The following is a 21,086-nucleotide window of genomic DNA, read 5'->3' on the forward strand; positions in this document are numbered from 1 at the left end:
TACGATCGACATGTAAATGAAATAACGATTTATCGTTATTTGTTGTATGAATATAAATATGATTCGTGGGGGCATGTCTGAAGGCGGGGCAAAGTGAACATCCGCAAATGTTACGAATGTTATTTATTATGTGTATGAATGGTGAAAATTACGCCAATTTGTAATCAGTTCAATAGAACGATATAATTCCATTTGCCAATTTTCTTTATATATTCTAGATATATTTTATGAAAAATTTGTGTCACCGGCCCGAATTCATTACCCCAATCGAATCACGTCATTTATCGAGAAACAAACTCTGCGGTAACAAAATTCGTACAATAAAACTTTTCGGACTTTTTCAGTTAATACTAACGTTACGACAGTTAAAATTAAAACTAATTATTCTCAATCGATGCATCAGTAAAATGAAAACGAATGCGACTCGCCGACGGAACGATACATATTTAATAAGCGAAGAAACTCGTTCGCATATAAATCGAAGACGCAAGATCAGTTGAGGATTATCTAACCGCGACAGCCGTTTTTATAATCCATGCACAATGACCCGAAGTGAAATTTTTCGTTCGAACAAATTGTTTTTTTTACGTCATGTTGTTCTGATAATATCTTCAGTTGTTATTAAATCTGTTGGTCGAATCGAGTGCTTTAAAATATAGAAAAATATGTATTATGTGTGAAAAAATATGCAGTTTGCAGTCGTTGAATTATTACGTATACTATTCATATATTATATGTATATTAATAGTAATAGCCGAGTGGACAGATCTGCGTCTTCGATGTATGTATAATTACACGTACTTGTTATATGTACCTTGTACAGCACAGATACATATGTGTATATATGCGTATATGTATAGTATAGCATATATATATATTAGGGTGGCGCAAAAAAACCGACCATTCTTTTTTTTTTGAGTCTCGTGTGACAAAATGTTAGTTTTTGATGTTTCAAGAGCCCACTTCAAAGGACAGCTCAAAAAAAAAAAATTCTAAGAGGTCGCTCCAATTTTTTTAAAATGTCAAAAATCGTCAAAGAATTAAATTAAAGAAATTATATTTTCAGTATTTTGTTTGATTTTTAATTCATGTCGTGGTGTATTGTTATCGATTCTTTCTTACTAAATTAAAGAGAAAAAATTCATGAAATTTTAATATGAATATTAAAAGGTCGCTGGAAAAGATCTAAAGAAATGCACCAAAAAATTGAAAAACAATTATGAACGACCTTTTAAAATTCAGATTTTGAACTGAAACTTTCGGAAACTTATTTCTTTTTTGTCTATAAAATTATATCGTAACGAAGAAGAAATTTTTTTTTAAATAATCGATTTTTGACGTTTTCTGACGTTTTAAAAAATGTGGAGCGACCTCTTAAAATTTTTTTTTTGAACTGTCCTTTGGAGTGGGCTCTTAAAACATCAAAAACTAACACTTTGTCACACGAGACTCAAAAAAAAAAAAATAGTCGGTTTTTTTGCGCCACCCTAATAGACATACATGTATGTATGTATATACTTAAATCACAACGCGACAATTGTCTTTATTTTTTTTAATCCTTTTTCGTATATTTAATTTTTATTCTGTTCGACTTCGAAACGTAACGTATTAAATAATATGATAACTATAATTGCGACAATTTATATTATTCTACATAACTATTACAGTAAGTGATTGTGTATTTTATAATTATTCATTTGAATAATTATTATACAATGTGTTATATTATATTTATATTGCAGTCGTCACAGACGGTAATTAATTAATCAATTAATTAATTAATTAATTAATTAACTAATGAGTCTAATTGTTGAACGATTATCGAAATACACAAATATATATATTATGTTTAAAACTATTCCACATGTCGATTCATTTTACTCGTGTATAATATTATATCATAATACGTGTTACGCATAATTTGTTACACATTTAATTTAAATGAAAAAAAAAAAAAAAAAAAAAAACAACGACGGCAAACTATCGTCGCACTGACTTTTTCTTGTCTCGCTTAAAGGCGAATTCTACACGTTTTATATCTAATTATACGCAGTTTCTGGATTCGATGAGCGATTTGTTAAAAACGACCCGGTGGCTCGACGCGAAAGAACGACGCGTTTTCAGAAAATTTTACGACTTTTAAATATCTATAGTTATGTATGGATTTGGAATGATATTATTACAAAGATGCACTTAGAATGGTGCTCGGAAATTCTTTGCTACGGGTTGCAAAAAACGTTCGGAAATTATACTAGCTCTCGTTTATTTATAATATATTTATACTCGCGTCGTCCGTGCAAATCGATCCTCGAGCCTGGAGGGACAACAACGTTAACCTTAATTAAATATGCAAGTGGACACGAATTTTAAAATTGCTCGGTATTTTTGTATTGACCGATTTGATCGATCTTGTAACACAATCACGTGTACACCTTATAACTAGGTTCAATGTATATTATATGGTAATTGTTATTACATAATTCAACAGTAAATATATTATCACATTTAGATTGTATATTAATTTTAAGACATTATTGTTATTATTGTTATTATTAATGTTATCATTTTTGTTGTTATTGTTGTTAAAATTATTATTACATCCGTTGAAGAAAACTGCGGCTATGGAAACGTATAATTATAATAATTAAACGCGCGAAATTTACTTTATCAAACGAATTACACGTTAACGGGATATTTGACGCGGAAATAAAAGTTGATTTAAAATTTTCGCAGAACATTCGTGCGTGATTAGAATTTTATAACGAAGGTATAAATTGAACTACGTACTATACGTTTGTATATCCTACGAATTCGCTTTCCTCTCGATCTTTGCTGAGCACACAAGAATCTTATCTCTGCCTGACATCCTGTTTGTTTGTTCCTGTCTTTCTCGCACTCTCTCTTTTTCTATAAACTTTAAATTCTAACAATTTACGGTGAGAAATAACTGTCCAGCGATTTTCTTCGAAGGATTCAAGAGTATAATAATACAATAACGACTTTTGCTTGTGACTAAGAATTGAAAACAAAGCGAGCGTAAGATTCGATGATACAATATCACCTAAATTCTGAAATAAAAATTTCACATTAGCGACAATTAATGTAATAAAAATACACTAACATACAGAATGTCTATAATTTCCACGTGCGTGCGCGAGCCGTGCATTCATATTAATTTAGTGGGAGGCGCTTACGCATTGCGGTTAATTGTAAGTAAGTTTCAACAATTGAAAGATCTTTAACAAGTGTTAATTTCGTACTAACAATTGAAGTACATACATGCAGGTTAAAACGTGTCTTCGTTGATTAGCTTTTCTCTTCTTTTTTCTGTTTGTTTTTTTTTTTTTTTTTTTTTGTTCAATTTTTCTTCAATTTTCGGTACGAGTTTAATTATAACAATTCGTGTGAATTTATCGTTACCATTTACGAGCAAAGAAATTATCTCTCGAAATCCTGAAAAATACACTTCAATGAAATTTAATTATCTTAAAACGTTACATTGGCACGCACGCAATTTCGTTTAAATATATGTGTATATACGGGGTCTTCCACGCTAAATCGAACAGCTTGAAAAAATTTAGATCTTGGATTTCCTCAAATTTTTTTCATCTTTTTCAGTACCCCTCAAAAGAGGCTTTCTGGTAAATTTTAAGATTTTTTTGATTGCTTGTGAAAAAAAATATCAAATTAAAAAAAAAAAAGAAAATCAATCTTTCTTCAGTTTTTTGTTCGTAACTTTCTTAATAATGGTTCGAATTGAAGCTTTCTTTTTTAAATCTTTGTGCTTAGATAGCTTTTACAGAAAAAAATATTCAAAGTGTTTTTAATTAAGATTTTTGAGCTTGATATTTGATTTTTATAATTTCAAAATTTGATATTTTCTTTCAACAAGTAATAAAAAAAATCTAAAAACTTACCAGAAAGGCTTTTTTAAGGGGTACTTAAACAATGTCAAAAAATTGATGAAATCAAAAATTAGCATTTTACAAACCGTTCGATTTGGCGTGGAACGGTCTATTTTTAATAAGTATACTGGCGCGCACCATTAATCACGCAATCGTATGTTCCAAATATTTAAGTTTGTACAAATGGATGAACAAATCTAAAACAAATAATAACAACATCAAACAACAACAATAACAAAAATAGTAACAATAATAATATTAATAATAAATATATGTTACATACATTAAGACAACGTCGAATCTACACTAGTTATTATATTATATACATACATAAATAATTTGCTGACGTATATTGCCAGACGATAAAAACCGCTTCAGAGGTGTGATGCATATTTTAAATACACATCTAAATGCACATATTACAAGTTTAATAATATAATTGTCAGTAAAATCGCAGCACCGTGTTCGTATATATAAATTAGACAGATGTGGGCATGCAGATGAAAGTATATTAAACACATTAAAAATTGACACACATCAACGTATATACATATACATATTGTATATATATATATATACGTGATTCTGTTGCGTATTAGCTAATATTTTACTTAGTTAGATGTATATATTTATATTTAATTAATATATTTAATATACAGAGAATTGAAAGAATTTGAAAAATAGCACCTTTCCTTATATTGCCAGGGTTTTCATGATTTTTTTTCTTTATTTTATTTTTTTTTATTTTCAACTAGTATAATTATAATAATAATAATAATAATAATAATTTGTATAATTCATATATCGCCAATTTTTTTGTTTTACTTTCTATACAATTTACGCGCGAATCAGTCTCTTCGAATTGGGTCGATGTATAATATCTTTTTTGATATAATACGTATAACGTGATTTAGTCTAGTAATTTCGAATATAATATATGCTCCGAGAAGCATATATGTATATTTTTTCAAAAAATATTCATCCATTTGATAAATTTTTAAATATGCCGAATTTTTCAGAATTTCTCCGATCGACGCCGGAATGAGAATCGGGAAGAATAGAATATTTTAAACGAATTGGAATCAACCTCGATGTCAGCGAGCATTTGTCAGATGGTGAATCCTGAATCCTGCCATTTTCTAAATACGATTGTCATCACCGTCATTTTCATTCCGTAACGCCTGCAATTTTAATCGGAGGTGAAAATTCGACAATTACTGCATATAATTTTTAGCAGTATTGATACTTTTCGACTTATAATTATTGCTATTATAAGTCAGTTCCATCGACGTTATTTAATTTTTAATTTAATTTAATTTTTTTTCATTTTGGTTTTTTTTTTTTTTTATAAACGCATAAAACCCTGGCATATTATCAGTTCTAAGTCTCAGTCTTTGTTACCACCATTTTCAGTATTTCTGCCGCCTAAATTCTTTCCAATAAATTTTCTTTCGTTTTCGTTTTCGAATTTTCATTTTTATTCCGTCCCTCGTGACTCTTGTTATTTCGTAATTTTATTTGTTTAGATTTCAGTCTCCCTCTTATCCAATCTACGACGTCTAGCACCATCTCGCAGCTTTCATACAATAATGACTAATATATGTATGTATAATAATATATAATATAATAAATAATATCGTCCGATCGCATAACGAATATAGCATCACACGATCCGGAGGCGAATAAAAAATTCTTTACAAATATTTAGTTTTACTTAGAATTTAGTTTGAAAAATTTCCTCTCTTAGCAGAAATTTCAAGGGTTATTCAGTTTCGTTTTTATACTTATCAATTTGCTTTTTTCTTATTCCTATATATTTTCTCTTTCTCGTTTTATTTCCTTTTATCGTTTCTCTCTCTCTTTCTCTCATCCATTTGTTCGTTTTTTCTTTTTTTTTTGCTTACGTTAAATTATCGACGGTTGCATGCACTTGCTAATTCAAATCTATCAACACATTGGGAAAAATCGTTCTCACCTTTCATTCCCACGGACCAGAGACGCGATTTATGAAGTAATTTTATCGCTTTTTTACATATTGATCAAGTTTAATTATGTGATCTTTCAAATTGATTCGATGTAAGTTTTAATAACGTGTTATTCAGGCATTCGCAGGTATTCGTAATTTGTAATAGATTATAGCGTTTGTACTGTAAATTGGGACAGAAAAAAATATAAAAGCTATAAAAAAAAAAAGTTGAGAAGAGAAATTTTAGTGAGAATTCTCAAATATCGTATCTTGAAAAAAAAAAAAAAAAATTAAGTTAAAACTGTCACGGTTTTGGCACCCAGAAATTATTTTTTTTTTCTTAAGAATCGACGACACGTCTCTGGTCAATTTTTATAGATTGACTGTAAATAATCTACGCCTCGTAATTATTGCACAATATTGTATAATAAGAATTTTAACGATAATTTAAAGTTGTTTAGTTTACTAGTGACACGTGCTAATAGTTAAAATGCTTATTGACGAAGTTAGGACGTGTAAAATTGTATTTATATCTATATTTATATTCATTTATATTCATAATTCACTTCTCTCAACTATATATGTATAATACGAGTTATAGAACAATTATATTCACCCGAATATATAACTTGCACGCGTAAACTCCGCCAGACTTTTTTTTTGTGTATATAGTATTGAATACTAACTCGGTTGGCAAATGAATCACAATAAAAAAACGGCCTCCGTATATTTGAAAGAATTCTCGCAATCTCGCGTCGCGAATACCTTGAGCTTAATTTAATGTGTGCACGATTGTAGGTACAAGCCACTTGTTGTAATTACCGCGTCGATTCACTTCATTCAGTTGTTTCTATCATTCTCCTCGTCTTATCTCGATAAAATAGCACCTATTTAGGGCCCGACTCGGTAGGTACTTGAATCGAGCCAGTTTCTAAGTGATAGATAAAAAAAAAAACCTTACCAGCAGGCATGAAAAGTTTGAACATATTATAGATACGACGATTACACATGCATTTTTGCGAATCTGGGCTCAGAATTGCCCCATCAACCTTAGATTTTGAGTTATATATGGAGTTTCCACCCTACTTGTGCATCGACAAATCTCGAAGTGTTCGAGATCGATAAACGAATCTTTCAGGCAGGATTATATACTCAAAATTTGGAGAGAATGGAGCAATTTTAAGACCGGATTCGGATTCAGCGTGTCCAAAAACCTGTAGATACGGTGGTTCACTCCGTCGGTAAAGACACGTTTTTTGTGTGATTGTGTTATTCGTATCTGCTCTCCACCTTCTTTTTCTCCAACTAACTCTCTGTGAGAATATACATATAAAGTTATGAATATAGATAAGACGTGTCCCACACGTGAATCGATTATCCCGAATATTCTTTGGTGTGAAATAGTATGAGACAGCCAAGGAACCCCGTGAAAAAAGGCGGCGACAGATTTTCACGGCTTGAAAATTTAAGCCGAAGGATCACTTCGCCGAGATGTGCACGAGATTTTCTCTCTAATTTGCACTTCCAGCGTTGGAGGCCGGTGACGAGGCTGGACTCCTGAGTGTCTGACCGATTGGCGAAATCTGCAACATGCCACGGGGACTGAAGGTGTCGCAGTAGAGGTTTTCCTTCTTGTGGACGCGACGCACGTGGCTTCTCAAGTTGTCGCGTCTGGCACTCCGGTAAGCGCAGTGTGGACAAAGGTGCGGCTTCTCCCCGGTGTGCATCCTTCGGTGCTGAATTAACTGGAAGGAGCAGCGAGATAGAGAGAGAGAGTTACGTAAGAGGAAGAAGAAGAAGAAGGAGAATGGTCTGAATTAAAACTATTTTAGGATATGGCTTTGTGTGTAGTGGTTTTCCTCGACGCTCAGGAACTCGAATCTGAAGTAATTTTTGAGCTATCTAGCCGACTTTTCAAGAAAATAGCAAAATTTGAGGATTTTTTTTTTGTGTTTTTCTCAAAAACTGCTAACGATAGATAAAAATACTTCGTCCATTGTCTAGAGCGGAAGATTTTACATCGGATCATGTCCTCTTGTGTCGGAAACGGAGTTGCATTAACAAATTGAGAAAGAAGGAATTCTACTTATCGACGGCACCTGGGAATTTGGTGAAATAATTTTTTTTTTTTTTCAGTTTGTTAATTCGACTCTGTTTCCGACATACGAAGACATAATTCGATGTACAATCTTCCGCCCTACACGATGGTCCAGTCATTTTTCATCTAACGATAGCATTCATTGAGTAAAAAGCAAACATCTCAAATTTACTGTTTTCTCAAAACCGCGGCTATGCAGCTCAAAAATCACTTCAGATTTGTGTTCCTGAAGGTCGAAAACCCCTGCACACAAAATCGCAGCCATATCCCAAGTATTTTTCATTCAGACCCACTTTTACTGGACTAGAAGCAGAAGAAGAAGAAGAAGAAGACACGAAGCGAAAGCATTGACTTCACCTTTTTCAGCTGCACCGTCCTGAAGATGCATATATCGCAGCAGAAGTACCGATCGTCACGGTGCCTCCGCATGTGCCGGCTGAGGTCGACTTCCGAGGTCCGATCGGCCCCGCAGACGGGACAGCTGACCCTTGTCTCGGGTGCCGCACCCTTGGCATGAGCCCTGAGGTGCTTCTGGAAGGCCTTCTCTATGGTGCAGGCGTAGGAGCACATCGAGCAGCGATACTCCTCCCTCTCGTACCTGGAGTGAAAGACCGCGAGTTGCGGTAACCGTGAGTTCCGGGCTGTCCGGGAGCTTCCAAAGCTTCGTAGAAACCTCAAGTACCTGTACCTGACGCGCTGAAGGGCCAGCGAGCGCTTCTTCCCGGTCGGCGACATGCCTTGGGCCACGTGCGCCGCCACGTGGGTTTCCATCTCGCATCGACTTCCGCTCGCGAAGTCGCATCCGGTCGCCGGACACCTCCGAGACTCTCCGGTCAGGGCCGATATCGCCGGGTGACAATCGGCTATGTGCTTTCTAAGGGCTGGCCGCGTGTCCGAAACCGTTTCGCACGAGCCGCAGGAGTAGCCGCGACCCGCTCTCGTCACCTCTCGAGACCTGGAGAAGGAAAGGAAAGGATGCTCGTCTTACGTCCGGCGGATACCTGGACTGCCACTTTTATCTCTGAGCTGTAATCTCATGCTTTTCATGTTCGTCACGTTTGCTTGGGTTTGAACATGGATTAAAAGTATCTACATACAGTGCCATGTGCGACCTCCTGCTTCTCGCAGACTTCTTATTTGAACATTTATCTTTTTGAAGCCGTGACTCAATCAAAAACGTACTTTTTGTAGAGACTCGTTTTCAAAACTAAGATTCAATTGCATTCGTCAAATTATCTTGGAATCAGGTTTTTTAAATAAACACCTTGAGAGAAACATTAATTACTATTCGATACCGAAATGTGGTGCTTTGGGCAGGAAGGAATTCATTACAGACGTAACTTTGAAGAAAATAAAAAAAAGTAAGCTAGACACACACGTGTATATAACAATATAAAAATGAAATATGAATTATCTTTCTCATGAATCATTATTTCCGTGTTATTTAGTCCTAGTACCAAGAACCCACGCTTCCAGCATCAATCGTCATTCAATCATCATATCAACAGCCTTCAGGTGTGGTTGCTTAACGAATCTTTGAACGACAAGGAACCCTTTCAATACTCCATAACGGACTATGTAACACTCCTTTTGCGAATTTAAGGCTCGAGAAGCAACTTTGACGGCTTACTTCTCGGTGCAGGACGACGAATCGCTGTCCGATCCGCTCTCGGAAGGTATCGGTGGTACCTCGGAACCCTCCAGAGCAGCCGTCGCCGCCGAAAGGCGGCCCAGCATGGCCGTGTAAGCCCCGAGTACCCAGCTGTTCAGGACCGGCGGAACACCCTCTTCCTGAAACCGATCGATCGAGTGACAAGTGATCAGCAAGGATGCTGCAAGGAATCTGGGAGTCGGACGAACCTTGTCAAGGAGAAGACACGGCAGCCCGTTCGGAAGCTTCGGGTGGAGATTGTTGTTCGCCGAGTGCCGAGATTCGTCGTTACCGCTGCTCACACTTCCTGCGTCGCTTTCCTCGCCCGGGTCTTCCGTAGTTCCTATGACCCGTGGCACGGCCGTCTGGTTTTAAAACAGTTACTGCTCGTCAATCCTCAACGATTTCCACTAACTGCGTTGCAGTGATTATACCTACTTTCTGTTTTTATCTGGGTACACTCGTGCGGAAAAAGACCACCATCGAGGCTTACGATTAGGGGTGGGGGGGCGGTGGGGGAGGTCTAAGATCATACCGATTTTTAGGAGTTTTGTTTTACAGAAAACGAAAGTACTTAGAGGCATTCGAGTTCAAGGGCTTTATATATTGTTTAGAGTTTCACGAACATTTTGGAATTCTTTCATTGAAATTAATAACAAAATGGCAGTACAGCGTGTATTAATAGCGAACGATGACGTTTTCGACTTGAAATTTTGATATTATCCTTAAAACTTATTTATCGATTACAGCCATTTTGTTCTTAATTTCAATGACAAAATTCTAAAATGTTCTAGGACCTGTAAACAATAAAGCCCTTAAGTTTTAATTGCTCTAAATGGTTTCATTTTCTTCAAAAATAAAAAAACTCAAAAATGCGTTTGATTTTAAACCGTCCAAGCTTCACCCCCCCCCCCCCCCCCCCCGCGCGCTCCTAAAAAATGAATCGGCTGGATCGGTTGAACAAAAGTTGGAACAACGGAAGGAATCCGTCTCAAAAATCTACATTAATGTTACTCATGTCTACGACGGTGATTCTCAGCAAATTTGAATGAAACAAATCAACGATTTGTGAAAAGTTTTTGAAATCGGATTTAAAACGATTCGGCATAACACTCCGGTGTCTTGATCCGGTTGATATGTTTTTTAGGACCGCAGAAATGTTGTTCATTTCGCGTTCACTATACGTATATAAGTTGGCTTTAGATTTTTTCTCAAACGGTTTTTCCCGAATCGTAACTCGATCGGTAATTCCGTCCGATTTATCCCCCGGAATTATAGTCGGGCTCCGATACCCACCTGACTGGAGTTTTCGTCGTCCTCCCGGTCGCTTCGTCCTTCGATGTTCGATTCGTTGTCTCGTGGTTCCCGAGCCGCCCCGGCCTGCATCGGCTCCGTCGTCGAAAGGGTCCTGGTCACCAGTTCCATGGCTCGATAAGCGGGGCTGTTCGCGGCGACGGGCATCGCGATCCCGTCCGTCGGACGCCGCAGCGTGTTCAAGGCGAAGGCTGCCCCGGGTGTTCCAGGACCCCCTGGACCCAGGATCGGGTGTCTTCGGGCGAGCCGCGGATCGCCCCACAGTCCCCCCGCGGCGTGCAGACTCCAGATCCCATATTCCATCTTCGAATGGTTCAATTTTAACGTTTTGTTAATTCGGGGGACATTCATGCTATGTTTAGTCGATTTTTCGGCGTATAGTTTATGCCGTAGTTTCGTTTTTTGGAAATTAATGAGTTTCTCGTAGAAATTGTTGAATCGTTTGAACAATTACAATGGCTGGAGAAATTTGTACAATAATTGATACGAAATCGATATTAATTATAAGCTTCTGTGACAAGTCGATGACGATATTTTTGTTTTTTCCTGCAATTTATTATCGATTCTGATGTAAGCTGTTGTCGTACGAGACTGTGTATACAAACTTGTGAAAAATGAAAGATTTTGAAAAAATTTTTTAGAGCACAAAAAGCAAAGGGAAGGAATAATTTGACAGGGAAAAACTACAGAGCCAGAGCTTAATTAGCCAGCTTCATCCCCTTCCCGCCCTGATTCGCCTCCCTTCCGCCCTCAGCGAGGTCCCGACCCAAAACCCAACACCGAAATCCCCGACCATCCTCTCGAATCGATTTGTTATTGTTTTTGTGTCTGCGGTCTCGGGCTGCCGGGGTTGGTAGGGCAGAGAGGTGGCGGCAGAGGGCTGAGATGAGGGATGCTGGGCGAGAGGAGAGGAGAGAGGAAAGGAGAGGAGAGGAGAGGAGAGGAGGAATATAGGCAGGGGATGCAGGGTCGGATTATGTGTATGGTGAGGGATGGTTGACGAGGTATAGGGCTAGTGACGTCAGGGGTGAAAATTTCAACCCCAACATTAGCGGAGCGCGGGGAGAGAGGATGAGAATTTGGTGCAAGCGATAAAAGACGAGAGTAAATTGAGACATGCAGAAGGATGTAGATCACGCGGAGATGTTCTATTGCAAAATTAGGCTTAATATAATATATATATTGTATATTTACGTGCTGACGGCCGGTAGCCTCTCGCTGCTTCTATCTGGTTACCATTACACTCAAATGTATGAAATGCACTAACATACTCTATCCCCCCACAATAGCCCTATTTATGATTGGGCAAAATTGCTTTCCATGCGCAGAATAAAATTCCACGCAGTAAAAATGTTTAAAAATAATGTGAGAATTGCGAAAAAAATGGCTCATTTTTTGAAAATTTTTTTTTTTCAAAACCAACGATTTTTTTCCTGACATCTTTTTGCCACTATATCGAGTTTATTCTTACCAAATGTTTGCAAAAATTAACGAAAAATTAAATATGGCGAGACGGTGAGCCTGCGCAAAATATAATGTGTTTTTCGCGAAATCCGCGGGACCCGGATGGCGCCCGCGATCCTCGCCAACCCGGCAAAATCCACCAAAATGGCGATTTCTATCCTTTTTCGTCATTCTATCGCTGCGGTATTCTTCTTTTCACCGTTGAAGCAGCGGGCGGGAGACTCGATTAGAGTGTCGATTGATTCGCACGGCGAATTTCGTGTGTAATACTTCCTTTTGAATTACTATACGAATGAAACCGGTGGGAAAAACGTGTTCGTTTCATCACTAATTATATTCAATCTTGATTTCGTTAAGGATATATCCGAACGTCGACCACCATTTTGTATTTTTATTTTTTTTTATTTCAATGTATTTCAATACAAGAGCAACAAGATGTTATACAGACGTATCATGGCCCATTTTAAATCAGTTTTTAACTCTAGATATGCACAAGGTGTATGATAATTGCGATAGAAGAAATTCGACGGAGAAAATACTGGACATAATTTATTATAAAAGGAGAATTTGTACAAAATATATAATATTAAATTCTTAATAGCTATATTTGAATAATTTTCATCGGTATGAACACGCACTGAGACAGGTAGAAATCAACTTTTAATGTCAGTCAGCTAGAACGTTGCAGGAAACGTCGGCATCGCTGTCAGCAAGAGATGCAGAGGCTTCCTTTAGAACGAGAACTTGGAGTCCGCAGAGAGTCTCGTCGAATCTGAAACCGAACAATGAATGTGAATATCCGTTATGCAATTTTCGTATAAGCTTTTTTAAACGTATCGTATATAGCCATTGTACTTTTTTTTCACGCATTCGATTTCCGCATGTTTGTCGGTCAAGCTCTTTAATCCGTCCGCAAGATCTCGGTATGTGGATTCCTTGTTGCCGTTTGACTCCCTCATGCACTTCAATACCTCGCCAATGTCTTCCAGGCTCTTAAAAAACTCCCAGCTGTCCTCTGGATTGTTGGGAATGACAATACCTTGGCATTGCAGTTCGTCTAACGGTTCGAGCAGCGTTTTTAGGTCCAATAATTTTTCCTTCACCTTATTTTTGCGAAGGTCATCTGTGGATTGATAAATTACGTTTTTTTAAATTGCAGGACAAGGTTTATTCTCTCCTACCGATAAATTTGAATATCACGCTATTCGTGTTTCTTTTTCCTACCAAAGCACGCGGTAATATCCGCCATCTGGGCGTCAATTCTGCCTTGCATTACATTTGCGCTTCTCAATTCACTTTCCCTGAGTTTGGCCGCCTCCGCCTTTTCCTTGGCAATCTGTCTCTCGCTTGAAACGGCAACCATCTGATCAGTCATCGCATGTTCCTTTTCAGCAATTTTCTTCTTAACTAGAATCTCAGCCGCTGTAGCTCGCAGGTACTTATCGTAGAGAAGACTTAGCTCATTTTCAGGATATTCGGGCTCCGCTTTCATAGGAACCTGTGACGGAGGCTGGGCTAAAGTCATGTTGAGTCTGGCCGCGGCCCCTGTGCGTCTTTTCGTCACCAGACCTAGAGCAGAAAATAATTAATCAACGGCTTGAGGAGTCAGACGAAACAGTTGAAAAAACTTCTTGCGAAAGCTTCCCTTTATTTACCTGGGGGAATCATTATATCATTAGAAGACATAGTAGTTCTGTGTCGGAAATTCGTTGTGCGATTCAACGCTGAAATCGTGACATCGTGCGATGAGTTCCGCGAGCGATTCTCAGGTGTGCCAGGATTTCGTGTTCTGAAAAAAGGAAATTTGCCGAGTGGCAAATGTGATTTGAATTCGGAAATGCTGCAAACACTGTATTCTTGGTACGCATGGCCCGAGACATGGATTTCATTGTAAACAAACGACATATTATTCATAACAGTCTCTTTCACTTCTGAGAGAATTTTCTCGAGCTGATTAAAACTAATGCGAAAGTGATTATTAACAATCGCAACTCACTTCTTTGCGCTGTTAGATTTCAGCGCACCCGGCTTCGGTTCTTTCTGCATGACTGCTGGTTGTGGTTTTTAGGTTATGTCAAAGATTCGGAACAGCGTTATTTCGCACGCCGTAGGGCTTTGATTGACTCAAAGGCGTTTTACAAGGCTAGGGTATCATGTTTCTCCAATTTCTCTCACGCGTGCAGAGTCCAATTATCATGTCTTTACGACTTCACATTTATATCATTCACTTCTTGTTGCACTTCTCTGCTTTTTTTCACGTTTGACGTTTGTCGGCTTGTACACACAGCTTGCGAGATGACGAGAATCGAAACTCGAAACGTGTTGCAGCATTTCCCACCATCCAAGCATTCTGATTAGTTCATTAAGGTTAGGTTGGGCTGATCAACCAATCAGAATGCTTGGATGGTGGGAAATGCTGCTGTTGCGATACGTTTTGCAGCTCATGAAATTCCAGCCCAGAAATAAGAAGGATTCTATAGTTTGCTGGTTAACACTCAACGTGGCGCCACCAGAGGATCCGGATTTTAGCGCTGTCGGTGCTAGAATTAAGAACTATTCGAGCCGCAGTAAAATTATTTGAAATTCCGCGGTTCGGTAACTAAAATTCCGGTTCCTTCTTATTATTTGACTGATTTAAAAACTTTATTTTTCTGTTGTTTACTTCCATTTCTGTTTCGGTAACAGACATTTTCTGGTCTTTTCGATGACAAACTTATTATTGGAGAAGCATGGCTCGCGACCCAAGGACGTTAATTATATTCAGTCTAGCTGTATTCGTATACCAAAAAGTTACGATTAGTGGTAGATAAACGTAAAATATGTAAAGTAGGTATGCTTTTGATAATCCGTATTTTATAACGGGATAGTTTCTTTTTCAACTTCAATTCCACGCCAAATTTTGTCATTCGTATAAGCGCGTTAATTAATGAACTTTTATTTCAAGCACAATCGGAATCTGCGAAAACTGCGAGCTTGTCAACGGAGTTCGGATAACGACGGTGACGATCCGTGGACGAGATGCTGGAACATGGGGCGCGCGATTCGTCACTTTACAATGGGAACCATGCAGCAGGCGAAATTTTAAACTCGAGCCGAGGATAATCCTTATGAGAGTTCGCGAGCAGCCTTGTCGAGTGCTTGTTCCGCGTTCGAGTACTTCAGAGAGTCCGAATACTCAATTAAGTCGATCAACAAAGGGTATAAGGCACAGCCGGAGAGCGGGACAGAAATGACGTCAGCCGAGGATCGTGAAAGAAGAAGGACCAAATGAATCGGAGTGTGAGAAAAATGATTACAAATGTATAAGAAGTTGAAGTATATCGATTGAGATGACATGCAGACGCCTCAAAATGCCAAATTGTACCTGGAGTGAGATCCCGTTTCCCTTACATCGGCCATTCCGTTCCTTGAAGTATCGCATAAACTCGAAATGACGATGAACAATGTGAAGCAAGAAAGTTTGCAAGTATCATATATCCCGAAAAAGAAATTTCTGGTCATCCCTTTGATAATTCAGGCAAGTTTTAACTGCGGTCTTTTACAACCGGTTCCCTCCTCCTCTTCCCTTCGCCTCTGACCAAGCGGGGCCTCTGATCCCGGTCTTAGGGAGCCGGGGAAGAACCTTGCTGACCCATCCCAGCGACACTTCGCTCCTCGAGCTCCTTTTACGACAAACCCAACCCCCCTCTCTTTACGGAGTTCTGCATCTTAAATAATTGATTCTAACGTAGTTACGGCTGTTTTTATAACTGTTTTACCGACCGCTGTTGCCGCCATCGTACATTATTTAGATCTCAGTTTTTAAAGTTAAGTCCCAGGGCGCCAAGGTGTGAACAGACTGAAGGAATACGAAAGCTTCGACTACTCCTTTCGTACTGATGAAAGATTAAAATCGAGGCCAGCCACCCCCTCGGAATAAGGGAGAGAGAGAGGGAGTGAGAGAGAAAAGAAAAGCAGCCACGACGCCCACACAAATTCCCCGATTTATTTCTACGGGGACGTTTTGTATCCCATCCCACACATATCGGCAAACTTTTGACGACAAGATCCGTGATACAAGCTGCTGCACCGACCGATCTATCACTCGGGCAAAAGCTTTCGCTCTTCGTGCCCGAAATATAAAAGTAAAGGTGTATCTACATTATACAAGGATATAAAGAAACAGGAGAAGAACAGGGCTAGGAGTGCAATGCAGCGTGCTGCACGAGGTTATATTGAAAAGGCCATCGAAGCCCGCGTATAATATGGGGCTGGACATCGGGCAGCGCAGCAAGGAAGATGGCTCGACCAAGTGACGGAGCGGGGGGGGGGGGGGGGGGGGGGGGTCGAGTCGGGAGGGTAGTTTGCCGTATAAAGTTGAACTTTGTTGCGGTGCCGCACAACTACCTAGGAAGGAGTTGAATAATTGATGGATCTGAGGGTTGGATCGGGAAATAGACAGCTGGTTTATTCGGTATGATAGAATACAGACAGGCCTCGGAGTCCGCGAGTTCGCGAGAGTTGTCGAGCAGTTTTCTCCTCCACCCTTCCGAGCAGTCTGCACTGCACCATCCGCCGATTCCACGCACTGGGCATGCGGCGAGTCCTACACCGAGTAGTTGTACATCCTCAGAGGGTCGGAAGAAAAATTGAAGGAAAAACCAACCCTTAGCGTCAAATGCGGTGGTAGTTTAACCGAGTCACGTATACGAGGAGCACCAGGGTGCCTGACGATCTGAAAAAATTCTTAACCCCTTACTACGTAGAAAGCCATATTTGGCTGTTAAGATTTCTACGTTTTTTTTCCAGTTTGTTGAAAAAAACCAACTTTAAATAGATACTAATTGTAAATATTTTCGTGTAACGAAACGTATTTTTTTTTTTTGTCGTCTGTAGTAAGAGCAAACTTTTTGAGTAAATGTAAAATTTTTATTCCATCTCCTTCATAATTCATACAACAAGACCCTTAAAAACACATGAAATATGATGAAATATTACTGATGATACCATCCAAAAAAAAAGAATACATTGAAAAACAGAATTGTTTGTTACTCTGTTTTTATTTTTTTATTATAAAATAATACAAGCATTTCATATGTTTCTCGCAGCAGCATTGTCGCAGCAATATTTATGATGACAAATAAACCCCCCCCCCCCCCGAAAAAAAATCAAAAAAAAAACGAGGTATTAATGTCAAGTTAAAAATATTTTCATAATGTAGTTGTGGATCGTGAAAATATTTATTCTTGAAAAAATCCTTATTTTGTTCCTATGAAAAAAAAAAAATCTTAAGTCTCACGATTTCCTGGTCGCCGAAATAAGTAGACACCCTCGCTGGTGGAACATGATTCTCAATTTCGTCTCCTACCCATGCAGCGTCCCTCCTCGTCACCTCTGTTCAACCGCTCGGATGGATAATAATAATTAAAAATAAAGTATGCGGCAGACGCGCACCGGTGAAAGTATCAGGTATGTAGTACGTAGATCGTGTATAAAAAGGCTGACTTTTTCAGTTTTCTACAGAGATATATATATATATATATATATATATATATATATATATATATAAACGAGAATATCGTCGGCGCAGAAAATTGAAAAGAAAAATCAAAGTTATAGTCTTTCGCAGCGATATACCATTCGCGGCGTGTATAAGGAATGAAAAAGGTATGAAGAGAGGGAGAGAGCGAGCAACAATCCTCGCCGTGTATATCGGAGGGAATGAAATCTTGGGCTTTGAGCATGGCAGCGCGAAGCTATCTGCCGAGCTGAGTCCAAGTCTTAAGTTATCGGTCTTTTTCATTGTGTATTAATGGGGCTGGCGGCAGCGAGGGAGTGCGGGGAATGCCGGGAAATCTGATAGGGCTTGGTTGCCGGGCTGCTGCAGCACAGCCTCCTTTAAGTGATACTTTAACGCACGCAGCGTTACTGCGCGGCAGCATCAGCAGCAGCAGCAGTAGCAAGGTTAATATTGCCACTTCCATTTCCTCCCTCACCGATATACTATTCATGAAATCATACTTTCGCGCGCGATGCTCGCATAAAGCGAAGGAACACCGGGGCCACATACCCTCCACCCGAAATTAAACCCCAAACCCCCCTCTCAATTCCCTCTCCGATTAGATTAACGGGATTTCTCTCGATCGGCCGATACGAAGCCGCAATCCTGCAGCGTGTAAAGCCTCCGTCGACTTTATTTCTTTTTCCTCTTTTTTCACAATCTTGTAAAATAAATTCAGTTTTCATCCAAGTGATCCGTATATTATGTATTATACTTTGTTATTATCATTATATCCTCTGTATAACCTTACGTATTCCTATAAAGAATTTATAATCGACAATTGTAATTGAATTAATAAGTAAAACGCAGGTAGTAAACTCTTGTTTCCGGTCTAAGCATCGCTGCACAACAGCACGTACCGACGAAGAATCGCAAATACTTTCTTCTATCCTCCATTTTTCAAAGATTCGCCGAGATATAGGTGAGACGAAAGGGGAGAACAAGGCGTGATGCGGAGTGGGGGAGGGGGGAGTATATAATTTGTAAAATACAGCGAACGAGAAATCAACGAAATGGACCATAAAGCAATCGTTCGCGCCCGAAGCAGCAATATTTTCCCAAGAAATACAACAAAGGTATAAGGCACTGGGCGCCCTAATAAACAATGCAGGAGCTGTGTACTGTTGTTCCCGGCTTCTTCCTCTTCTTCCTTATTCTTCCTTATTCTTCCTTATTCTTTGCTTGGCATCCTCGTTCAGCTCCGTCTTATTCTATAGTTACACCTCTCCGTTCGTCCGGCAACTGTGTTCCTGTGGTCCTGAGGACATCGCATCCTTACAGTAGGTACGTGTACCTTCCTACCTTGCAAGCTGGCGAGGAGCTGGAGGATAAGGAAAGGAATAAGAATTCTCGTGTAAGGGAATACATACCTATAGAGAGAGGAACGTGGCGCACCTAGCTTTGTCTGAAGACAGGCGGCGTTTGAAAGGCGCCGAGTAAAAGATGCCTCGTCGCAACCCCACGGGTACATTACTAGAATTGCCACCGCCAATTGGTGTCCCCTGACTCCGCGTCGTGCCAACCGAAATAGGTACGGCTGCTGCCCCCCGGATCCCCGCCTCCTACCGGGGGTTTCGGCAAACACGTTCGCCCCGGGCGACAACGCCGTTCAAACATCCAATCGCTCTCAGCGGTGAAACAACTTGAAATTCAGCATTGTTATATCGGTACCTATTTGATTAAGCGATGCATTGTCAGACCGCCCGCGACAATCTCGGGTGAACCATCCCCTCCCCCGACAAATTTTGAACACGGCGCACGGCTGAGGATCATATCAGCGCAGGAATTGCTTTTCGGGTGTGTCGTGCGATTTCGCTATCATACATACTTGACGGCGATTAATTCAACCACCGGCGAAGTCTGAAGATTCGTTTTTGTCGGAAGCAATCTCGCTCGTTTAGAAAATTCGGAGAAAGAATACTACGAAATTAGAGCTTTGGACGTACAGACAGGGTGGAGACAGTTGCGTAACTAGACTTTACGGGCCCCGATGCGAAAGAATTTAAGCCCCCCCCCCCCGTGCTGACATTACCCATGAAAACAAACGTCGATCTTCGGACGATAAATCGGCAGTAGACATCCGAAAGCTGGGTTTTTATTTTCAACGAATCTAACCTAAAACTGCGATCAATCTTTAATCTTGAATTACTACTCACCCTACTACTACCTATACTAGTCCTACTGCTGTCGGAAAGAAAATCTCTTACTTCGTGTAAATAATTAAAAAATTGTACGGTAAAAGCCTACATTTACTTGTAATGAAACTAAATTTATCACAATAATACGAAATTTGGTTTAATCCAGTATAAAATACTGTTAAATTCATCGTCAACGTGAAAAGTTTTATAGTCGATTCACGATACTTTTTTAGTCTTGTGGAGTTGTGGAGCTGCTTTTCGTTGAAAGTTTAAGAAAAAGTAATTTTTCTTTTTGTTGTTTTTGTGCCCATCCGGGGCCCCCTTCGAGTTAGGACCCCGCCACGACCGCATTGCTTGCATTGGCACAACTTGTACGCTACTGGGTGAACAGTTTGAATAAGTGCATGTATGCAGGTACATATGACGCGTGACTCGGTAACGATCCGTGTAAAATTCTGGCTAATTCAATCCAGCTCTAAGGCAGGTGGCGGAGGGTTCTCTATTTTATACGGTGGAAATTCGAGCCGGATGCCGCGCGCAGGCGGTAGAGTGGAAAGAGGAAATTCGCAATACAGCGGGCCGCTCTACGGCTCCGCTGGGAGGAATTCCGGGGTACGTTTTAAATTGCTGCATCCGAAGCCCGAGCCTCGCTCCCCGCAACCTGGCCTCTCCGCTTGTTTATGTATGCCCCACGTTTCTTATTCTTGTGCGGCGGTGGCGGCGGGAAAGAACGACGCCGGCGAACGCGGAGGAACCAGCCAGGGCGAACCAGGGCGAGGCCACCGGCTCCACCTTCCTCGTTCCCCCGACCCGTCCTAACTTTATGTGCACAGCTAGGGCATAAGTATGCGAACGGCGCACCGCGTACCTCGAGAGGTTGCCGGCTTTAGCTTCAGCGTCCTTCGCTCCTCGAGGGCGATGCCGAGCTAGGAAAGCAGCGGGGTTGACGGGGGTGCCGTTTCACTTCCTCCACTTCATCCCTTTCCTCACCACTCTCGATGACTCCGGCAT

General features: G+C 39.8%; 2 protein-coding genes across 2 annotated transcripts; both read right to left on the bottom strand.

Moving 5' to 3' along the window:
* Window positions 1-6,953: 6,953 nt before the first annotated feature.
* Window positions 6,954-12,171, bottom strand: LOC124404255 (RE1-silencing transcription factor-like). The gene is made up of 8 exons (XM_046878237.1): window positions 12,129-12,171; window positions 10,917-11,237; window positions 9,830-9,985; window positions 9,600-9,760; window positions 8,658-8,924; window positions 8,327-8,567; window positions 7,392-7,616; window positions 6,954-7,184 (listed from the first exon to the last, which is right to left on the bottom strand). The coding sequence occupies exons 2-8, from the start codon at window positions 11,235-11,237 to the stop codon at window positions 6,954-6,956; spliced, it is 1,602 nt and encodes a 533-aa protein (XP_046734193.1). The 5' UTR covers window positions 12,129-12,171.
* A 773-nt stretch (window positions 12,172-12,944) lies between these two features.
* LOC124416817 lies at window positions 12,945-14,684 on the bottom strand. The gene is made up of 5 exons (XM_046898169.1): window positions 14,395-14,684; window positions 14,054-14,187; window positions 13,623-13,967; window positions 13,254-13,521; window positions 12,945-13,170 (listed from the first exon to the last, which is right to left on the bottom strand). The coding sequence occupies exons 1-5, from the start codon at window positions 14,442-14,444 to the stop codon at window positions 13,065-13,067; spliced, it is 903 nt and encodes a 300-aa protein (XP_046754125.1). The 5' UTR covers window positions 14,445-14,684; the 3' UTR covers window positions 12,945-13,064.
* Between the last annotated feature and the right edge of the window lie 6,402 nt (window positions 14,685-21,086).

Source organism: Diprion similis, chromosome 3, assembly GCF_021155765.1.
Source record: "Diprion similis isolate iyDipSimi1 chromosome 3, iyDipSimi1.1, whole genome shotgun sequence".
NCBI classification, from domain to species: Eukaryota; Metazoa; Arthropoda; class Insecta; order Hymenoptera; family Diprionidae; genus Diprion; species Diprion similis.